The sequence below is a fragment of the Anguilla anguilla genome, chromosome 3 (genome assembly GCF_013347855.1).
Source record: "Anguilla anguilla isolate fAngAng1 chromosome 3, fAngAng1.pri, whole genome shotgun sequence".
Lineage (NCBI taxonomy): Eukaryota > Metazoa > Chordata > Actinopteri > Anguilliformes > Anguillidae > Anguilla > Anguilla anguilla.
In genome coordinates, this window is record NC_049203.1 from 14,336,034 (window position 1) to 14,356,077 (window position 20,044).

The 20,044-nt window shown below is 46.0% G+C and overlaps 1 protein-coding gene and 1 long non-coding RNA gene across 2 annotated transcripts; one reads left to right on the forward strand and one right to left on the reverse strand.

Moving 5' to 3' along the window:
- Positions 1-258: 258 nt before the first annotated feature.
- Positions 259-13,621, forward strand: tnip1 (TNFAIP3 interacting protein 1). Its single transcript, XM_035409293.1, is given in 19 exon segments — positions 259-328; positions 331-372; positions 375-398; positions 1,366-1,515; positions 2,284-2,372; positions 2,854-2,919; positions 4,254-4,448; positions 5,194-5,288; positions 5,628-5,766; positions 7,001-7,129; positions 7,327-7,392; positions 7,481-7,612; positions 8,623-8,751; positions 9,022-9,153; positions 9,453-9,578; positions 10,512-10,592; positions 11,538-11,735; positions 11,882-11,966; positions 12,156-13,621. Coding segments are annotated over 19 exon segments (1,995 nt in total). The 5' UTR covers positions 259-273; the 3' UTR covers positions 12,218-13,621.
- Positions 13,622-16,106: 2,485 nt separating this feature from the next.
- On the reverse strand, positions 16,107-19,475 carry LOC118223122. The gene is made up of 2 exons (XR_004764403.1): positions 19,301-19,475; positions 16,107-18,292 (listed from the first exon to the last, which is right to left on the reverse strand). It is a non-coding gene; the product is annotated as an uncharacterized LOC118223122 (long non-coding RNA).
- Positions 19,476-20,044: the final 569 nt, after the last annotated feature.

Below are 20,044 nucleotides of genomic sequence, written 5' to 3' on the forward strand. Positions count from 1 at the left end.
TGATGCAGAGTTTGTGATTATGATGAGGCGTTTGTTTGTGTGTTCTTCCTCCGTGCAGGGTGTGATGCGGAGTTTGTGATTATGATGAGCGTTTGTTTGTGTGTTCTTCCTCGCTGCATGGGTGTGATGCGGAGTTGTGATTAGGATGAGCGTTTGTTTGTGTGTCTTCCGCCGTGCAGGGTGTGATGCGGAGTTTGTGATTATGATGAGCGTTTTGTTTGTGTGTTCTTCCTCCGTGCAGGGTGGTGATGCGGAGTTTGTAAAGCCGTCCTGATGGAAGGAAAGGGGCCATTCCGGATCTACGACCCGGGTGGGAGTGGAGGCAGTGGCGCCTCTACAGGCAGCTGGTGGAAGAGAACAGCTTACTGAGAGACAGATGAAGGGACTAAAGAGCTTGGGTATAACACTATACACCATACACAATGCAGACAAGCCTGTGGCGAACCAGGACAGAACTACCAAAATGCACTATGTACTGTGTGAATTTCAACCAGAGGTGGAAAGTCCAGGGGTCAGAAAGTAAAAGTCTTGCCATATGTTTTTTCAACCCATGTGCTCAGCCAGCTGATTGCACTAATTAGTTCTAGCTCCTGGCTGAAGAATTGTGCTAATTAGCAAATCCACGTGATTGGATCAAAATATTTGGGAGGACTTCTACTTTCTGAACCTGGATTTTCCACCTGGTTAACACATAGGCTATTAAATTCACTATACTAGCTCGTCACGCACTTTGCTTTACATGTCACGAGCAGAATTTTTAAATTACATTCCTGTCAGGAAAAGTACAAAATAATGCACTTGGAAAGCACTGAAGAAGAAGGAATGTGCCCAGGCCTGATTTTTGGCGGGATTGCTGGGGTCGCGTGGCCGCGTGTAACGGGTTTGGCGAGCGGGGCGTGTCCCGTGTGATGAGGCGGCCGCGTGTTTGACTTGGGCAGGACGCATCTCTTCCTGTTCTGCGGTCACGGACTTGGAATTTAGCTCTGATGAGCACAGTGATTAACTGAAAGCATAAAAATAGGGCCTACACCTGTGAATGATCTCAAAGCTATGCAGGCCTATTTGGTGTGTCGTATCATGGGTTTACATTTGATCGACATTTATGTATATTCTTCAATATTAAAAAAAAAAAAAAAAAAAAAAAAAAATTTCTATGCTTAACAAGTGGGGGTACCCTAGGAATGCTGGTGATTGTCCGGGGTATTTCGTCCAGGGAACGTTTGATTGGTCTTGTCTTGCGGGAGTACTATGATTGGTCCTGTTGTGAGATAGGGAGCTGCGATTGGCCCATTCTTGTCAGGGAGAGCTCTGATTGGTCTGTTGTGGTGAGGGGCAGCTCTAACCGGCCGTCCCCGTGTCCTGCAGGCCACCTCCTGGAGGAGTCGCAGCAGGAGGCTTCGAAACTGCGTCAGAGGGTGGAGGAGCTGGTGAGGGACAACGAAACCCTGAGGTCCTCCACCTCCTCCTCCGCCTCCAGCCTGTGCGTGGCTCCGCCCATTCAGGTGGACGTCCAGGGTACGCCGCCCGTGTCACTGCCAAGCTCGCCTGAGCCACACCAATATGAGCTCAACAGAAGAAAATGTTCTTCAGCTTACTAGTATTCATCAGATAAAGCCACAGTTATGCAATATGTACATTACCTTTTGTGTGTACATTATGTAATATTGTGTAATGTGTGAGGAGCGAGCGTGATGAAGCAGAAGGCATTGTTCGCTTCTTAAATTGTCATTAAGCTCTGCTTCAAAAGTCGCGAGGTCTCGCTCTGCTCTCTTTTTAGCGTGCGTTTTACGGAACGCGTCTAATAGTTGGCTTTTATGTGTTGTGTGGGTTATTCCAAATCTTCGCACATGTCCTTTGGTGGGTAATTAGGCTTCGCGTGGCCGCAGAGTAATGTGGAGAAACTAGCTGTGGAGTGGTAGGGCTGCATAACTGTGACATAGGAGAGTGAAAGCATGTATAGGAACACGTAGGCTATACGCGCTTTATTATTGTGGCAATTTTCCATTTGAAGATGCAGAAAAAAATAATAATTTCCGATTACATTTCTTTCGAAACATTTAAAAATCTGCTGGCGAGTACCTCCCACCGGTAGTTACTATGGAGAGAGATTTGTTGTTGTGCAGTAGGACTGTGGTACTATGGAGAGAGACTTTCTGTAGAGCAGTAGGACTGTGTTGCTGTGGACAGACTTGCAGTAGAGTGGTAGGGTTGTTTGACTTGCTGTAACTGTAACTGTGACTGTGATTGGCTGTGTGAGGCTGACTGGGTTCTTACCCCCTGCAGCCCAGGAGAACGCGCCCGGACCCTCCGGCGTAGACTCCGCCCAGCCGCCCACCTGCTCCTCAGGGCGCTCGGTCCAGCCAGAGTCCACCGTGAGTGTGTCTAAACTTTGTGGCCTTTTCAGCAGCTGCTGCTATTTTTATATATTCATTGGTAGTTTTATTCTATTATTGATAAATGACCTCTCTTAATTAGTTTTTGTTTGTTCTGAAAGTGAATATTACTGTCCTGATCAAAGGCAAGGAAAGTTAGATATATATGTATATGATCATACTGAAGCAGTGAGACCTCCTCATTAAAAAAAAATGTTAATTAATTTTATTTATGCAGGAATAGGTTTCCTGTTCTTCAGATACTGTATAAAGATACAGACCAGACATACAAGGACAAAATAGAAAGGCATGTAGGTACTTCAGGGAAAAAGCTGCTATACAAAGACTAGAAAGTCAAAGAACAGGACAAGAGTAACTGCAAGGGCTTCAGTGACTACAGATCTGGTTCTGGGTCAACATTTGCTTGTAGTTTTGTCTCGAAGGCCTAAATAGCCTCGTGGACACTTCTGTGTGTTTGCAGGAAGGCTCGTCGGAATTTGAAGTGGTGAATATGGATGAAAAGGGGGTGTCCGGAGACGAAAAATCGGTAAGCGTTCATCCCCACCCCCACCCCCTCACTCGCCTGTTCACACCACTTCATAGCACCATTATTCCATCAACCCCCCGCTGTTCTGTTACCACTCTTCACTGTTAAGAAACTTAAACTTAGCCTCCCCACCCAACACCCACCTAATGTAGCATGGTTTCCATGACCATCAAACCATATTTTGGCAAGAAAACGGTTGTGCTCAAGCTTTGTGGCTGCTCGGCATTGGAGGAACTGTGTCACAGGAAGTGGGCTTGCAGAACAGATGAGGATGACATCATGCCAGCAGCGCGAAACTCAGCTGTTCACACCGCGTGTCTCAGACCGACTCGGTGGCCTGCAGGAAGTGAACCAGAATCAGGAAAGCACCAGGTTATATTTGTTGTACACACTGCCAGGGGAATGCAAGATTTCGGAAGGCTACAGAATCTATAATGCTAAGACATTCAAAAACAAGCAATGTTTACAAATGTAATCACAGTTTAAATGCCTTATTCATTTAAAACGGATAATCATATAGAATTCAGTAGGTTTTGTTTGTAGTATTTCAGCTTATTTCAGTTTGGTTGCCCCAGGTTAACCAGCTTGTTTAGAAGCGTACGGTGGAATTGGCTGACTCGGGCGGGTGTATCAGAGTGGGTGGGGGGAGTGCGGTGCGGTGCGGTGCGATAGACGCCGTGAGAACAGCCGACCGGGGCGAGGACGGTTTCGGTTTCTCTCAGAGCCTCTGGTCAGTGGCCACCGCTCGTCACAGACAGAGTGAGCGTGTGAGCGCCTGTCAGGTGACTCAGCAGGGAACCCGGGCGCCCACCCCCGCGCTCAGCCAGTCAGATGGTACGGCCCTGCCGCCTGTCACCTCACTGCCTTGCAGGGAATGCGTCTTCGGGAAAACCAGTATGAGTTAAACCGCTCCCCCCGTTGTGTAAACACACACAGACACACACAACCAAATGCCACCACCTGTGAGCAACTTTTTTTATGACTCAGCACCAGGCAGTCCTATCCAATCAGACCGCAGCACTGAGGCTTCAATTACCACAGCTGACACAGACCAAGATCATTTTATCTGCGCTGGCGTCGACTGAGCGGGAGACTTTTTTTTTTTTCTCATTCAAACTTCCGATTCAGCTCAATTTCAGCTGTCACGGCTGTTCTAACGGCGTCCCATTTCTGATGCTGCTGTTTGTTTGAGCGCCACGGCGTGGACGTTCGACTCTTTCCGTGCTCGGTTTCGTCCGACCTCCACAGCTGTACGCAACGTTCGGGGACTGTGGGCACCACCCGGTGACCGCGCGATGGAGTCATGTGACGCGGGCGTCCCTGTCTGTCCGCAGGCCGAGGTTCTGCAGATGCCCAGGGAAACGCTGGGCCTGGCCAGCCAGCTGCAGAGGCTGGAGAGCTCCTTCAGCCTCTTCTCCGAGGAGTCCAACCCCAACCAGCTGCTGGCTCACCTGGGCCGCATGGCCGTGGAGTTCAACCGCCTTTCCTCCAAAGTGCAGAAGAACGAGCAGCGGACCTCCCTCCTGCAGGTGAGACGGCTTTACTTCCTGCCTCCCATCTGTGAGGGCTCGTAACTCCTACGAAAACCCTCCCGCCACATCTTTATAAAATGTATTCATACAGCGGTCATCAATGACGGTCGAAAGTTGTAGCCATGTGGGGTCAAAGTTGAGGCAGGGCAACGGATGTTAATAGATTAATGAAGCGGCGTGCTAATGCGCTAACGCTGGCCCAGGTTGCCGTGTAATGCGGGGCGTTGATTAACGTGATGCAGTGCGCTGGCGGTACGTGTGATACCACACGCCGCGGCACAGGCCTGTCTGGCCAGTTTCTAACTTGTCTGAAGGAAACGCCCCTGTCAGGACTCAGGGTGGAAGTCTGTACTTGTTAAGACAAGACAATGACTGATAAGGTTAATCACATGTGACTTAAGCAAGTGTATCTGACAAGGCTAGGACAGTGCTACACCCAGAAAATGCCAGTCGATTGTGGAGGAGTAAAAAGCCTTTGTACAGAAATAATTGTGCACTGTAATCGCCGTATGATATCTGCACAGAGGTATGAGGGAAAACCCTGAAACGCAGTGCTCAAATAACTACATGTGCTGAAAACATGCAGCCCTATAGATGTTGCCTTCTGAGAGAGTGTGTGTGCGTGCCTGTGTATGTGTGAAATGTGCATATATAAATGTGTGTGTGTGTGTATGCACATATATAAATGTGTGTGTGTGTGTATGTATGCACATGTATAAATGTGTGGGTGTGTTTGTTGCAGACTCTGTGTGAGCAGCTACGCCAGGAGAACAGCGAGCTCCGTAAGAAGATGGAGGAGGACCTGCAGCACAGAAACCAAGACCTGGAGCTGCTGAGGTGAGCCCGCTCGGCTCGGACCTGCGCTCCATGTTAGCCGCGTGGCGCGGCGGGAGGGTTAACTGCAGACCAGGCAAAGTGCACATAGCGGAGTAGGCAGGAAGTGACTCGTCAGACGGCCCTTTTGGCGGGCTGGGATCTGACGATATGGGCTGGTGGAAAGAATGGCTTGACAGAGGCAGCTGTCAGAGGGGAGTTCCTCCTGTTGGCACATCTTGGCAGGGTCTTTCCACTGCCACCCCCCCCCCCCCCCATCCACACAGGAGCCCAAGGGGATTGTGGGTGTTTCCCGCCGTGTTACGCCCTGGTGCTCAACTTCACTTTCGCTCTCACCGCCAGGCAGGAGAACCTGAAGCTGAGGAAGCTGGTCACCGGCAGCGATGAGCCCACGGGAAGCCAGGCGCAGGAGGCGGTCAAGGAAGACGTGGTGAAACTGGAGCCCCTAGGAGCCAAGATGGAGGCGGCCATGACTCAGCAGGTGAGCCAGTCTGCCTTTGAGATCCCCTTCAGTTTCTGATGTCATGGATAGCTGGGATAGCTGTGTACCTTGGCTCGCCCGGCTGGTTCTGGGCTTAAATTTCAGACCATGCTGGCCTTAAGGTAGGAAATGCGATTTACTCATTCCGGTGCCATGGAAACCCATTTGAATGGTACTTCTATGGCAGTCCTATTTTTGCTGACCCTTCTCCAGAGATCACATGGTACAGATAGGAGATGACCAATCAATCAATTCTTGTTTATTAATGGGCCAGCATTCCAATACTTGCTTTTTAAATTAAGTTTTATATTCTGTTTTGCATCAATTTTCAAGCATTATCATATGTCCTACCATATATGTGAAGCCATTTTTAAATTTGATGATTTACTTTAGCATTAGTGTTCCTAATTTAATACTGGGCGCATGTTCACATTTGTGGCCTGGTATTACCTGGAACACCACCTCCCAGGTGATTTGGATGCTAGTTTGACTGTTAACCAAGCGGGCAAAACCAGGCTGTGCTTTTGAAGCCGGCTTTCTGGTCTTGTTGAGGGACGTTGCTCACCAGTGCCAGTGCGGTTGGCTTCAGTATAGGTGTTTCAGCCACCTGTTTCAATTATTTGGACAAGATGGGGTAAGATAAGTAATATTTTGTGAATGAATCAGGGACAGTTTGTGTCACTGATGAGTCACTGTATTTCTCCTGCTTAATGGATGACTGGACATCATGTCCATATAAGGGTCCCCCTTTTCCCTACTGTGCCGTCTCTGGCTCCAATTTGTACAACATGTCAGTGCCCACAAACTGCACTTTCCAGGCTTCAAAAGGCTTTTCACCAAGCCCATGGAGAGTCAATGAGTGATGTCACAGTGACTTGGCCCGTATTTTTTCTACAGTCTACAGCTCCACAGATTCTGCCATTGCCCACTCATAGTGTGTGCAGCTGGACTGGCTGTGAGCTGGGTGTGGGCTGGGTGTGATGCTCAGTGATACTACTGTGATGTGTGTGGCCTGGTGGGTAGTGAGCCCATAGGGATTTGCTTGTGTGTGTACCGGCTGTGACGGAGGGCATCTCGGGTCCCTCCGGATCACTCTGGTCCCCACTGTGTCTCCCAGCTCAGTCAGGCACAGGTGCGCCCCCGGTGGCCGTTCCGCAGTGTAGCCGGACTCGGGTCCCGGTGTGCTCGGCAGTCCTTTGGAGTAAATCCGCAGTGTTGTTTCGCGTTCATGCAGAGCAGCAAAGCGGCGGAGAAAGCGGCGGCGAAGCCCTGCGACCCGGAAACGCAGGAGAAGAAGAGCAAGCCGTGCGACCCGGAAGCGTACGAGAAGAAGATCAAACTCCTGGAGAAGCAGAGGAAAGATGTGAGTCCCTTCTGTCAGAGAGAGAGAGAGAGAGAGAAAAAAGAGAGAGAGACTGTGTGTGTGTGTGTGTGTGTGTGATAAAATGGAACGGTAATTACCAAATATTTTTAGAGTGCAGTAACGATCATTTCTGGCTTCCTTCTCTGGCCTTAACCATGCCTGCAGTAATACTGTCTCTCCTGTTGGGGGTGACACAGGTGCTGGAAGTGAACAAGCAGTGGGACATACAGTGGAATTCCATGAAACAGCAGTTTGAACAGAAGGTAAGCCAACACACAGACACACACAGACACACACACAGGCACACACACACACAATGAGGTGCTCAGTATCTGGCGTGTCATCTCCCAGATCACAGACCTCAGGCAGCGGCTGGCGGACTCCCAGAAGGCCGTGGGGGAGCTGGAGGCGGAGCGGGAGCAGAGACAGCGCGATTACGACAAAAAGCTTCTGCTGGCAAAGTCCAAGATCGAGAACCTGCAGGTGAGAGCTTCCCTTTCTTCCTCCCTGCCTCTCTTCTCCCTCACTCCTGACAGTGTGCCGCGCTCACCTCTGTTCACCCCAGAGCACTGCATCATGGGAACTCCTTTTCATATGGGCGCCAGTTCTTAATGCTTGAATGACAGTGCTGCTGACTTCATTGGTTGATAAGAGCTCTGTACTTCCCCTGTAGCAGCGCAAGCTTTCTGTTTCACATGGTGTTTATAGGGGTTATTTATGGAGGTTGTTTCCATGATGTGTGCGTGTGTGTGTGCTTTTGTGTGTGCGTGTGTGTGTGTTTTAGGAAGAGAAGGTGGTCTTTAGTACAGAGAGTGAGATGTGTGTGTGTGTGTGTGCATGTGTGTGTCTCAGGGGAGAATGTCTTTAGTGCAAGACAGAGTTTTTGAGACTGGTGTATGTTTTAGGGGAAGAAAGTCTTTAGTACAGTGAGAGTTTGAGACGTGTGTGTGTGTGTGTGTGTGTGTGTGTGTGTGTGTTTTTAGGGGGTTAGGGTCTTTAGTACAGAGAGATTGTGACACTGATACATGTGTATGTATGTGTTTCAGGGGGATATGATCTTTAGTACGGAGAGAGTTTGTGAAACGGGTGTCTTTTTGAGGAAAAAGGTCTTTAGTACAGAGAGAGTTTGAGACTGATACGTGTGTGTATCTATGTGTTTCAGTGGGATATGATCTTTAGTACAGAGAGAGTTTGAGCCTGATACGTGTGTGTGTGTATCTATGTGTTTCAGTGGGATATGGTCTTTAGTACAGAGAGAGTTTGAGACTGATACGTGTGTGTGTGTATCTATGTGTTTCAGTGGGATATGATCTTTAGTACAGAGAGAGTTTGAGACTGATACGTGTGTGTATCTATGTGTTTCAGTGGGATATGATCTTTAGTACAGAGAGAGTTTGAGACTGATACGTGTGTGTATCTATGTGTTTCAGTGGGATATGGTCTTTAGTACAGAAAGAGTTTGAGACTGATATGTGTGTGTATCTGTGTTTCAGGCAGAGAAGGAGGTTTTAGGTACAGAGACTGGGGAGCTGAGGCAGAAGGTTCGCTACCTGCAGGACCAGCTGCTGCCTCTGAGTAAACAGCGTGAATATCAAGAGAAAGAGATCCAGCGCCTCAACCGCGTAAGAACCCTGCCCCGCCCTCTGTGTGTGTGGATGGCTAACGTGTTTGTTTAATGCGTGTGTGTGTGTGTGTGTGTGTGTGTGTGTTTGCTCGTTCAACGTGTTTGTTTGATGCATATATGTGTGCGTGTTTGTTTGATGCATATATGTGTGTGTGTGTGTGTGTTTGACATGTTTGTTTGATGCATATATGTGTGCGTGTGTGTGTGTGTGTGTGTTCGACGTGTTTGTTTGATGCATATGTGTTTGTGTGTGTGTGTGTCTGTGCAGGCCCTGGAAGAGGCCCTGAACTTGCACTCCCCATCAACGGCTCAGCAGCCTCAGTTTGGTAACCATGGGGATGGGTCGGGAGGTGCCCGACGTCAGGAGCTTCTGACCCAGATCGCTGTGCTGAAGGAGCAAGTAAGCCACCCACTACTGTTATCACCTACATCCAATGGGCCTGCCTGGAGTGCCTGCTCTCACTCGGACTGGCCAATCAGGAGCTGTGGTCACTGTGTTAGTGGCACAGAATGTTGCCGTAGTAACAGTGAAAAGTTCTCATTGCTTATATCTGGTACAGGACTGTCTGCTTTGCGGTAAAACTTCCCAAGGCCTGATTAAATCGGTTGTATATAAAGGAATGAATGAGTGTGAGAATTTAAAGGAGTGATTGACCATGAGCATGTAAGGGAGTGATCAACCACTTTCTCGCCCCTCAGGTAAAGATCTTCGAGGAGGATTTCCAGAAGGAGAGGAGCGACAGGGAGAGGATGAACGAGGAGAAGGAAGATCTGAGGAGACAGGTGGACAGGCTGCAGGGACAGATGACCAATCTGACCAATCAGGTTGGGGGCCATTTTGCTGTCCTAGTGTTTCAGCAGAGAGCTAAAACTCCAGTCCTGGAGGGTCTGTGCATTTCCTGCACCATAGATACAGCGGCCTGCTCGAAGCTTGTTTGGCCCAGGTCAGGGGCTCCAAACCCTGGTGCTGGAGGGCCCAGGGTCTGCTGGTTTTTGTTTTGACCAAAAAATCAGCAAGCAATGTATACCCAAGAACCCAGGTGAGAACTGTAATCGACTGAATATTGATTAACAACAAAAAATGAAAGACCCTGTGGCTCTCAAGGACCAGGGCTGGGGACCCTAGCAGACCCTGTGGTTCTCCAGGACCAGGGCTCGAGAACCCAGCAGTGGCTCTCCAGGACCAGGGCTGGGGACTCTAGCAGACCCTGTGGATCTCGGACCAGGGCTGGGGACCCCAGCAGAGCCTGTGGTACTCTAGGACCAGGGCTCGGGACTCCAGCAGTCCCTGTGGTTCTCCAGGACCAGGGCTCGAGAACCCAGCAGTGGCTCTCCAGGACCAGGGCTGGGGACTCTAGCAGACCCTGTGGATCTCGGACCAGGGCTGGGGACCCCAGCAGAGCCTGTGGTACTCTAGGACCAGGGCTGGGGACTCCAGCAGTCCCTGTGGTTCTCCAGGACCAGGGCTGGAGAACCCAGCAGTGGCTCTCCAGGACCAGGGCTGGGGACTCCTGGCTCCTGTAGTAGCTTGCTGAGCTGCTGCGTGTTTAACTCAGTTTGTGTAGCTTCTGTGAATCATGTAAAGAATAGGCTTTCTAACTGTCTGCTCTTTCCCCTGGGTGGCTCTTTCTGTTTTGTCTGGGGTGTGTGTGTGTGTGTGTATGCGTGCATGCTTGTGTGTGTGTACTTGCTTGTGTGTGTGTTTGTGTGCGTTTGTTTGTGCATGTGTGTGTGCACGTGTGTGTTTCTGGTCTTCAGCTGCATCAGACGCAGAGTGAGTGTCAGAGAGAGCGTGCAGAGAGGTGTAAGCTGGAGAGACTGCACATGCACCTCAAACAGGTACCAGCACCCCTGCCCCAGTGAGCCTGTGCCCCCCCCCTCACACTGCTTTACCCCTGAAACCGTCCCCACTGCTCCACCACTCACCCCCCATCTGTCTCTTCATCTCATTCTCATCTAAAGTCTAGAGGATGTGCGGTCAGTGACCCCTGGTCCTGCATGTTCTGCAGTTAAGGATTTGGGGGGTTTTTATTTGTACTGATGTTGTATAGCTTGCTGACCGGTGCCCCCTTGTGGCACCCTAATGGAACGCTCCACACAGACTGTTTCTGTGCTGCTTAATCTTTTCGATTCAGACACAGGATCCTCTGTGTAATGTTGGGCCAGGTCTCTGGTTCATGTCATTCTGTTTATGTCCATCTGTCTGTGTTCATGGTGTTCTCCATTCGGCAGTCACTAATCCTGCCTGTGGGTGGAGCCGGTTACTAAGTGGAAAGGGGCAGCTGAAGATATTTTGTTTGGCACAAGATGATTGGTCTTTTCAGATTAGATCAGTCCAGCCTATTATTGTTATTACGTTCAGACATTTAGGAGACGTTCTTATCTGGAGTGATTTAAATCATTCCTATTTTTAACATGAAATCAAAGTATCTAGTTGGATGGAAAGTTAAAAATGGATAAAACTAAGTCACTGATAACAAGACCAGGTCAAAACCTAGTATATGGCTGGACTGGCCGACCAATGGTCTAACTTCATACCTCGGCCGACCAATGGTGTAACTTCATCACTCAGTCACAGACATTCGTGTTTGTAGGGCTGGCCCCGCTGTTGCGGTCCAGCCAAAAATTAAAGCAATTTGGTAAACACCTTGTTTAAGGCTAAAATGGCAGTGTCCCACCAGGGAATCAAACCTGCAATCTCAGAGCTACGAGCCCAGCTCTGCAGCCCCTAACCCCAAGGACACTGAAAAGGATTCCGCTGTAAAGTTTGGTGTGTTTTTTTAGGGGCAGCATGAGCGACGTACCTCAGAGCCCACGTCCAGCTCTGCCAACGGTCCCCTGAGCCCCCCCTACTGTGGGCCCTTCGCGCCCCCTGGCCCCCCCGCCCCGCCCCAGGGCTTTGAGGCCTGGCCCGGCCACTTCCCCCAGAGGATGCCCAACATCGGCCCCACCCACGGGCGAGACTTCCAGCCCCTTCAGCCAGTAAGCCCCACCCCCCTTCCATGCCCCCCTCCCAACCCCGCCCCCATTTTACAGATGACATGAGCCACATGCCGTGGGATGATGCACAGTGTCGCCATGGTTACCACACACTCAATTTCTCCCCCCGCCGTAATCTTCCATTTCAGGGGTTCCCCTGGCAGACTTCGTTCCCTCAGCCCCGAGGCGCAAGAGCCCCCCCAGAGGCCCCACGACCGCCCCCAGAGAACACAGGTAAGGCCCCCCCCCCTCCTTTCCCCTGCACAGTGCCATGTTGTTTAGGGAACCCTTAACCATGAATACTCTGACATCACAGCAGACAAGTTTTATCTGTTTCAGAAGTCTCTATGGTTGTGATTATTGCTGTGGTGGATGCGCCCGGAGGTGTATGTAAATGCGTTTCATGCTCTTCTCTGTTCACAGACGCCCCTCCCGCAGGGTTTGGGAAGCGGGAGAGACAGAACATGGACCCTGGGAAGCACTAAGAGCTGCAGCCATGCGCTCTGGTGCCAGAAGCATGGAGCTGCGTAGGGGCACTTATTGTTGGGTTGGCATAGTGAGTGAATTCATCCTGAAATTTCCTACTGTATAGATATTGTAACGTAACATTGTTTATGCTAACCTTTTATAAACCTCTGTGAAATACCGTTTTTGCTGATTTAAACAAAAAAATATTATTGTAATACAGATCATTTATAGTTGATCTCGTTGTTAGTTATTCTGTATCAAATCCTGTATTTAAAGGATTCGAGATTTTGTTTTTGTTTTTTTTCTCCCTGGAAGAAATGGGCACGCTTCGTTAGAAGTGGGCAGAGACTCCTGTGTAATCGCACATCTTCATCCTGTGGTGTGGGCGCAGCAGACCTGGGTCAAATACGTATTTGTTTTGGATTCAAATACTTTTCTGTGCTCTATTGATCTTGCCTGGTGTAATTGAGCCAGCCAATATGACCAGAAGGTGGGATTTGCACTACAGCAGACAAGATCAGTAAAGCATAGAAAATATTTGAATCCAAAACAAATATGTATTTGAGCCAGGTCTGGGGCACAGTGCAACTGCATGTAAAGATTGCGTGACTGCTATTTGAATGCTCTTTGTTCTGCATCTGGTGTAACTGCATAAATAGTAGCAGGAAGAGTTATATATATATTGGATTGCAGTTTTGCTAGGATTGAGTAGTGAATGCAAAGTTAATCACTAACTCATGGATTAATTTTGTTTGGCAAGCAACAGTGAGTCCACACAGAACACAGCAGTTACATTGAATGATCATGGGGATAAAATCATCTATTTAATATAATCTGTTCCTGATTTACATTTTGGAAATATTCATATTGTATCATTGATATTGTGATGTGTTCAGTACCATAGTTATTCCAAATAAGAAAAGGTTTTGGTGCTAATATGTGTAATTACCCAAACCACGAAGACCGATTAAATGACATTTTATGTGTTAATGGGTTAATAAAATTAATTGATTACACCTACCAAAAAACACAGGCTTAACAAAAACATAATGTGTACAAGCATTGTGTTAACATTGTCTGAATGTTTTTTTTTTTTTTTTTGTATGTTACTGTCATTGTCTCCCTCAATGTGTTCAATATAAAATATTACAGAATGATTCTACCCTGTTCTTGAATAAATTCATGATAAATGTTCTGGAAAGTGAAAATTCTGGAGGTTTTGTGGAGTAGAGCCCTCGAGTAGTCGTCGTCAGGGTGACAGAATACATGTCTGGCTTCTCGGCAGCATGAACATTCTTTTTATTTACCAATGGTCATGAGCAAGTGTTTCTTGTAATTTACCAGTAGTCGGAGGCACACTCTGTGTCCGGCTCCTTTTTTTGTACTCTACTTGCATAATAATAAATATATTGGGAATGTCATTTTTTTCCAGTTATTATTTTGAAGGCTTGTTGCATGGTGTTGTGCTCTGTAGTTTTGTGTTCATGCAGAGATGCACAGTGGTGGCTTCTCTTATTTGGTTAGCCTAATAGTTTATTTGATGTGACGTTTTTTTTTTTTTTTTTGGTAACTGCTGCTGACTGTATTGTGCCTTTGCTGAAACTGTTTTCCTGTGGTCCAAGGCAGGAGAGAACCAGTGCTGGTGTACACCAAATAATTGGTCTGGACAATTGGGCTCCCCTGTGGTCAAGTGTAAACCGATGGAATGGAATTTGTTTAGAAGTAGGTTTGGGAGATGGCAGAGAAGTTCTTCTCTACTGTCAAGAGAGAGCGCGGGCTCCAGTTTTCGGGTGAAATGGAGGGGGTTTGTGTCTGCTGTTTTCAGGATATTGAATCTTCCCTCTTTAAAGCTGGGATCTCAAACTCTGGTCCAGAATGGCTGCAGTGTCTGCTGACTTTTCTGTCCGCCAGCATTTTATTTTCGCCATAAGCCAAACAATCCGCACACCTGATTTCTAAGGCCTAAATTGGCTGATGACTGAAAGGAAACTGTGAAAACATGCAGACTCTGCAGCATCTGGGACTGGAGTTAAAGTTCAAATGACCACATGGTTCTGACCTGTATCAGGCTCTGTGAACACACTCCGAAGAAAACAGTACATGCCTGGAGCTCACTCATTTGAAACCATTTTTGTGTACTTCCACCAAACTGCCACCAGGTGGTTATGCAAGAATCCCTTCAGATACACCAAACAGCGGAAGTATCTGTGTGGCGAAGGAATACGTGTAGTCTTACCCGGTGCTACTGGAACAGGATTAATGTTGTCTTGGTGATCTGACTCCGAAATAAACTTTTGGCCTTTCCTTTGTGCTAACAATTATACATAGGAGACTGTAGTGAGGGGCTATAGCCTCTTTCCACCAGTAGTGTGGCTATATACAGATCACTGTCTATCTTGTTAAATGTGGACATGCCTGCGGCTTCTGTAAAAAATATTTAGGCCTGTTAAGTAAATATTGAATCTTACAACATATCCGCGCATATTTTTGCCCCATTAATCTACTGTATGCTTGTACACACACTGCCAAGTTGCTTGAAATAGTTTAGGAAACATTGGGCAGCATTGTTTTGCAATACAGCTTGTTTAATTTGTGTGAGCTAAAATAGCCAATATTGTTTCTTGTAATTTTTACATCAAAACTTTTAATAGCAGGCCTAGATTTTACAAGTTTGACATAATGACTTATAGACTGTGCTTTGTGTGAGTAACTTGGCATTTTGGTATGTTGAAAATGTGTTTTTCTTTAGATAGCAATATACAGTGTGCACTGCAAAGTTTGACTGGTGAAATAGCTATACACAAATGTCACGCTGGAGGTCGTATTGACAAGTCTCCTCAAACCATTCTACTTTTCCCCCTTATATATCCAAGGATCTAAGAAAAACCCCTAATCATCGAAGAAAGATCACAACAAAATGGCAGAAAAATAAAGGATCCTGCTTGAACATGTACTTTGGGTGTAGGGAGGGAGTTGGATGGGATGTAGACTGTTTAAACCTGTTACCCGAGCAGCAGCTGTTTAGTTATGCTCAGTTACAAACCCTCCGGGGCTGAACTAATTAGCCTTCAGTTGTGGAATAAGGTATGTATTGTTTTCTTATGTCTTAGAAAGTTGTTTACTCAAGTCGTATGAGACCAGTGGTTTGATCCTGTCTGTGGTCTTTGCGAGTTACATTAATTTAACCTCCTTCAGTCTTCACCTTAAGGCAACCCATTCAAACAAAGGCCTAAAGCCATTAGGTGTCATCAGGTAACTCTCATAATGAGCCCACAGGCCTGGGAGGAAAAACCATTCAACCCATCTTTTAACAAAATATTTCACTGATTTATTCCCCTTGGCTGTGCATCTTGCTTTTGTAGGAAAACTGCACTGTCGTTTTGAATCAAGTTGCATTTCAATCAGTACTTAACATTTACTGTAAAAATGTGCTGTGTATGATGTCTGGCATTTTCCTTTGCGCGCAGTCAGTGGTGCCCCATCCTGTAGACAAGACATGCACTGCGCATAAAACCCCGCCTTCTGTGAGATTATATACTGGGGGGGGGTGGGGGCGGTGTGGGGTGTTTATGGCCCCCAAAAGCTCAGAGGTGCCCCTGTGCGTGGTGCATGTTAAGCTTCAGAATAAGGAGTGATGGGAAAATGAAAGCTCCCTGCGGTGGGGCTGTTGAGATTGGCAGGCATTTCCCACACTTCCTGTTGATACAGCTATCCTGCTGCCATTCTCAACTGTCACATGTTCCCCCCGAAGCATTTTCCACTCTTAAAGAGGATATTTTCGACATTCTTTATCTGATCCCGCATCTGTCTTAAAATGCATTAAAATAAACTCACATTTGGTTCACAGTGTTCAGTTCTGCAGTAGATGCTGAGATGATACAACTCATAACCACAATTCTTTATGAATACTGTTACAGTTTAATTTTTTTTGTTTCTGGGAATAATGGATTAATACACAGAAGAAAAAAAATAGAACACCATAAAATCTGAAAGTTTTATGCTGTATGGGAGCACAGATGAATCTTCCACATTCATTGCAAATGAAAACATCAGGCTGTTTTCAGTCCAGTAACCATTTGCTAGAATCGATCAACAACGAAAGCGGGTCATTCTGTACTGTACATGTACCGTATGCCTAATCTGTAATGAAAAACATTCAGTTGTTTCATTGTTCCAAATTTCACACTCCGTTTCCTAAAACAAACACACTGCACAGAAGCACATTGTGCGCTTGATAAATAATGCCACGTGGTACAGAAAATGCATTACTGAGAACTAACTCACTTTGACCTTTATGTATGCTCTCCCAGATTTAGTTATTTTGTTTATATTTTCAACTGTTCCCTTAAATACTTGCTGCAAGGATTTTTTTGTTTTATGTTGCTCACCAGCACATTCATTTGTCTAACCTAATTTTAATATTATTACACAGCCTGTTAACTGTGCAAATAATTAAAACTTTAAAACTATTAAACTAACACGCCCCTTTACATTGTAATAATGACTGCTGTGAAAACACATGCGGAGTGAGATAATTCAGTCAACGCTGAACTTCCTGAATTTATTTTAGAACCAAATTCCTCATTTATGAACAACTTTCCCTTCTTTATGTCCATTTCCTTAAAAACATCCCAGTTCCTTTAATGCAGTATTTTTTTCAATTGTAGGCATTTCCCATGAGTTTCCATGATAAATGTTACCTGTGTATATAACTTTAGAGACAATCACCTGTAATCTTTGTGAAAGTTCATAAAATTTCCTTGACTGACATGTTTGTAGGTTAAGCTTGTGATGTTTGTGAAACAGGAAAGGCTGTGCTTGTCCTGGGGGATTATGAGACAGAGACTGGCTTGTTTCTCTCGTGTCCATTGTGGAAATGAAAGCACTTTCATTTTAAAGCTTTTCTCCCACTAATGGTTCTTTAAAAAAACTATGGGATTTTTCTGTCCTTCCTTTCCCCCACAACATGCCATAAGCAGCTGTCTTTATAGATTAAAGCTACTGTCATTACTGGTAGTAAAATAGGTGATGTTTGGTATAAATATTTTGGCCTGAATTCTATTGGAATAGTGCCTACTTGTGCTTTTTAGATGTAAGTACATTTTTGATACTCAATATTTTCCAATAAAAATGCAGCATATAGTCTATGTATTGTGAGTAGTACATAATACTATGTATTATGAGTAGACTGAATTTTATCTCATTTGTTTAAAAATGCATTTTGTAGAATTACTAATTAAATGTAATTCTTACACTTTTGTCCTTCAGCTGTCATGTGGCATGTTTAGCTAAAGCACTCATTCAGTGAAGTGACGTGCCCCACAGTCCAGGATCGACTGAATGTGCCAAGGCCAGCTACGCCAGGCAGTCCCATGGTGCAGCTAGTAATCTGCCAAATTGTTGCCCAGGGAGGGAGGGATCCATTCACCAGGGCTTCCTCTGCTTCCTCACACAAGAGCGAATGAACTACACCTGCACGTACTCCTAGAAATGAAGGCCTCTAGCACAATAACTGCACAAAATATTCTGTGAAAATATGATGACTGGTATCGGAATTTCCAGGCAACACTTTGGGAGTAGAAGAGGCTGCTTTTCTCATCTTGGTGCATTGAACCTTTTAAGCTACACTAGGGTTGCCAGTAGTGTAATTATTACACATGACCATTGGCTAAATCCCTTCTGTTTCCAGTAGCTAGACCTGTGATGACCTCTTAGTCTGTGATTCATGAATTAAGCCATCAGACATGACTCTGACTTTTCCCTTGTATGAGGAAGAGAAAGAGAGATGCTAGCGTATGTGGCTGTGGTTCAGGTTGAAAACAGGAGCTGTTTCCACAGTCTCTTGACTTCATGTCCATTGAGATGGCAATAACACTGGGCCTGTGAAGAGATCAAGGACTGGTTGCCCTTTCCAAAGTGTCAGCAGTTCTGGCAGGGCTGGTCCAAACCCGGTAAAAGATGAGAGCCACTACGGGGCCTGCTAACAAGGTAGTCATGACAACAACCGTTGCCAGGATGATCAGCAGAATGACCCATATCTCCAAAACGTGTTTTGGTGGCAATGTGTCAATCGGTGTAGAAGTACCTTCCATCTGCAGGTTTGGAGAAAAAAGAACAGTCAATAACTAATAGCAAACAAGCCTGGGTGAAATGGTCGGGCCTTTTGAGAGACAGGTCGTTTCCTGTTTAAAGCCCCGCAGTTAATTCTACAGAATATAATCATGTCACAACCCTTTCACAGAAACTACACTGATCCGTAATTTCAGCTTCCAAGTGCGTCAGGCCTACGTCAGAGGACGCTCGTTGAGACGCTCATGACACCGCTGAAATACTGCTGCTGTGATGATTATCTTGGATCTCAAACCTCAGTTCTAGAGTGCCGCAGTATCTGCTCATTTTATGTTTATTTCAGCGCGTAAATGCCCAATTTAAGTAATCGATTGGACGAACAATCCACACACCTTGCCCCCCAAGCCCAAATTCCCAAATGATTGAAAGGAGATCACAAAAACACGCTGACACTGTGGCCCACACGACTAAAGTCTGAGATCCATGTCCTGTAAATTTCAACGCGCACACGCATTGTACGGTAATCCTTACCATTATGATTTACCATTTTCATTTTCTCCTCAACAATTGAGATGTTTGCAGGGTTGTTGGTTTTTGTTAAAATGCAATGTATATCTCACAAAGCAAATATGTGCGGAGATGTGGACTGTTGCCATCCAAGAAAATATCCTACTAATTTGAAACTCGGGTCTAATCTTCAAGGAAGTACACCGAGCGACGTTTAAAAAAAAAAGTTCCAAGGAAGAAACCCGTAAACATCTGGAACTCATCAACACACATCAACACTACGTGGGAGATCCATGTGCTGACACAGTGACGTTTCACGTAATCTAGTGATCAAGCATAGGCTACTTTGTGTATATCGGACAAACTGCGTCAACTCAAAGCGTAACTTTGATATGTTTTCATAGTTTACAAAACATTTGATTTCCTTAATAGCCTAATGTAATTCAGTTTACATAAAACGTAAAGCAACTAACGGAGTATCTTTCCAATTCATCGAGCTTGCCAAATAAAAATAAAAAACTCACCTCGTGGTCACCGGTTTATTAAAATGGCAGGTTTAGATGCGTTAAATAGTCCTCGGTGCAAATTCCTTTCGATAAGAAAATCAAGAGGAATTATATTTCCGATGCTCGCGTCTTGCTTTCAAAAGTTCGTCAGTTTATTATTCTCACAGCGGTTACCAAAATGACGGAAGGAGGACAGCGATTGGCTGGTTTGGTTTGGAAGGCAGATGTGTTTCACAATTTGTAGCAATGTGCCTTTACATGCCGAGCTCTGTACTTCGAGGTTCCGATCAGTCTTAAATTTGGTGCTCTAGACCAGGTTGTGCAGCTGTCATACGCGGACGACACTGCATCTACAGGGTTAGGTCGTTTGAAAGAGGAATGGAGACATGGCAGCAGTTAGTGACAATTACAACCTTACAGAAATATTGAAGCATGTATCCCAAAGTGCAAATGTCAATACAGCATAGTTTAAAAAACGTCTAATGGATATTTTAACAAAATTGGAAACTTGTTCTGAAGATTATTTAGAGGGTGAGCATGGTAAATAGGGCTGGGTGAAGATTGTGAATTTCTGTTATATAGAATTATATATTATACAAAGTCTTTATTTAGCGACCGAGTTAATACCGAGGAACAAAAAACCCCTGTTAAGAGCATCTGGACACATGCCAACATGTATTTACTCTTTAAATCCTTGTATTTACACAGTTTAAAAACAAAAAAGTAAATTAAAAAGTAAGTTTTATGCGCTTCTTATTTGAA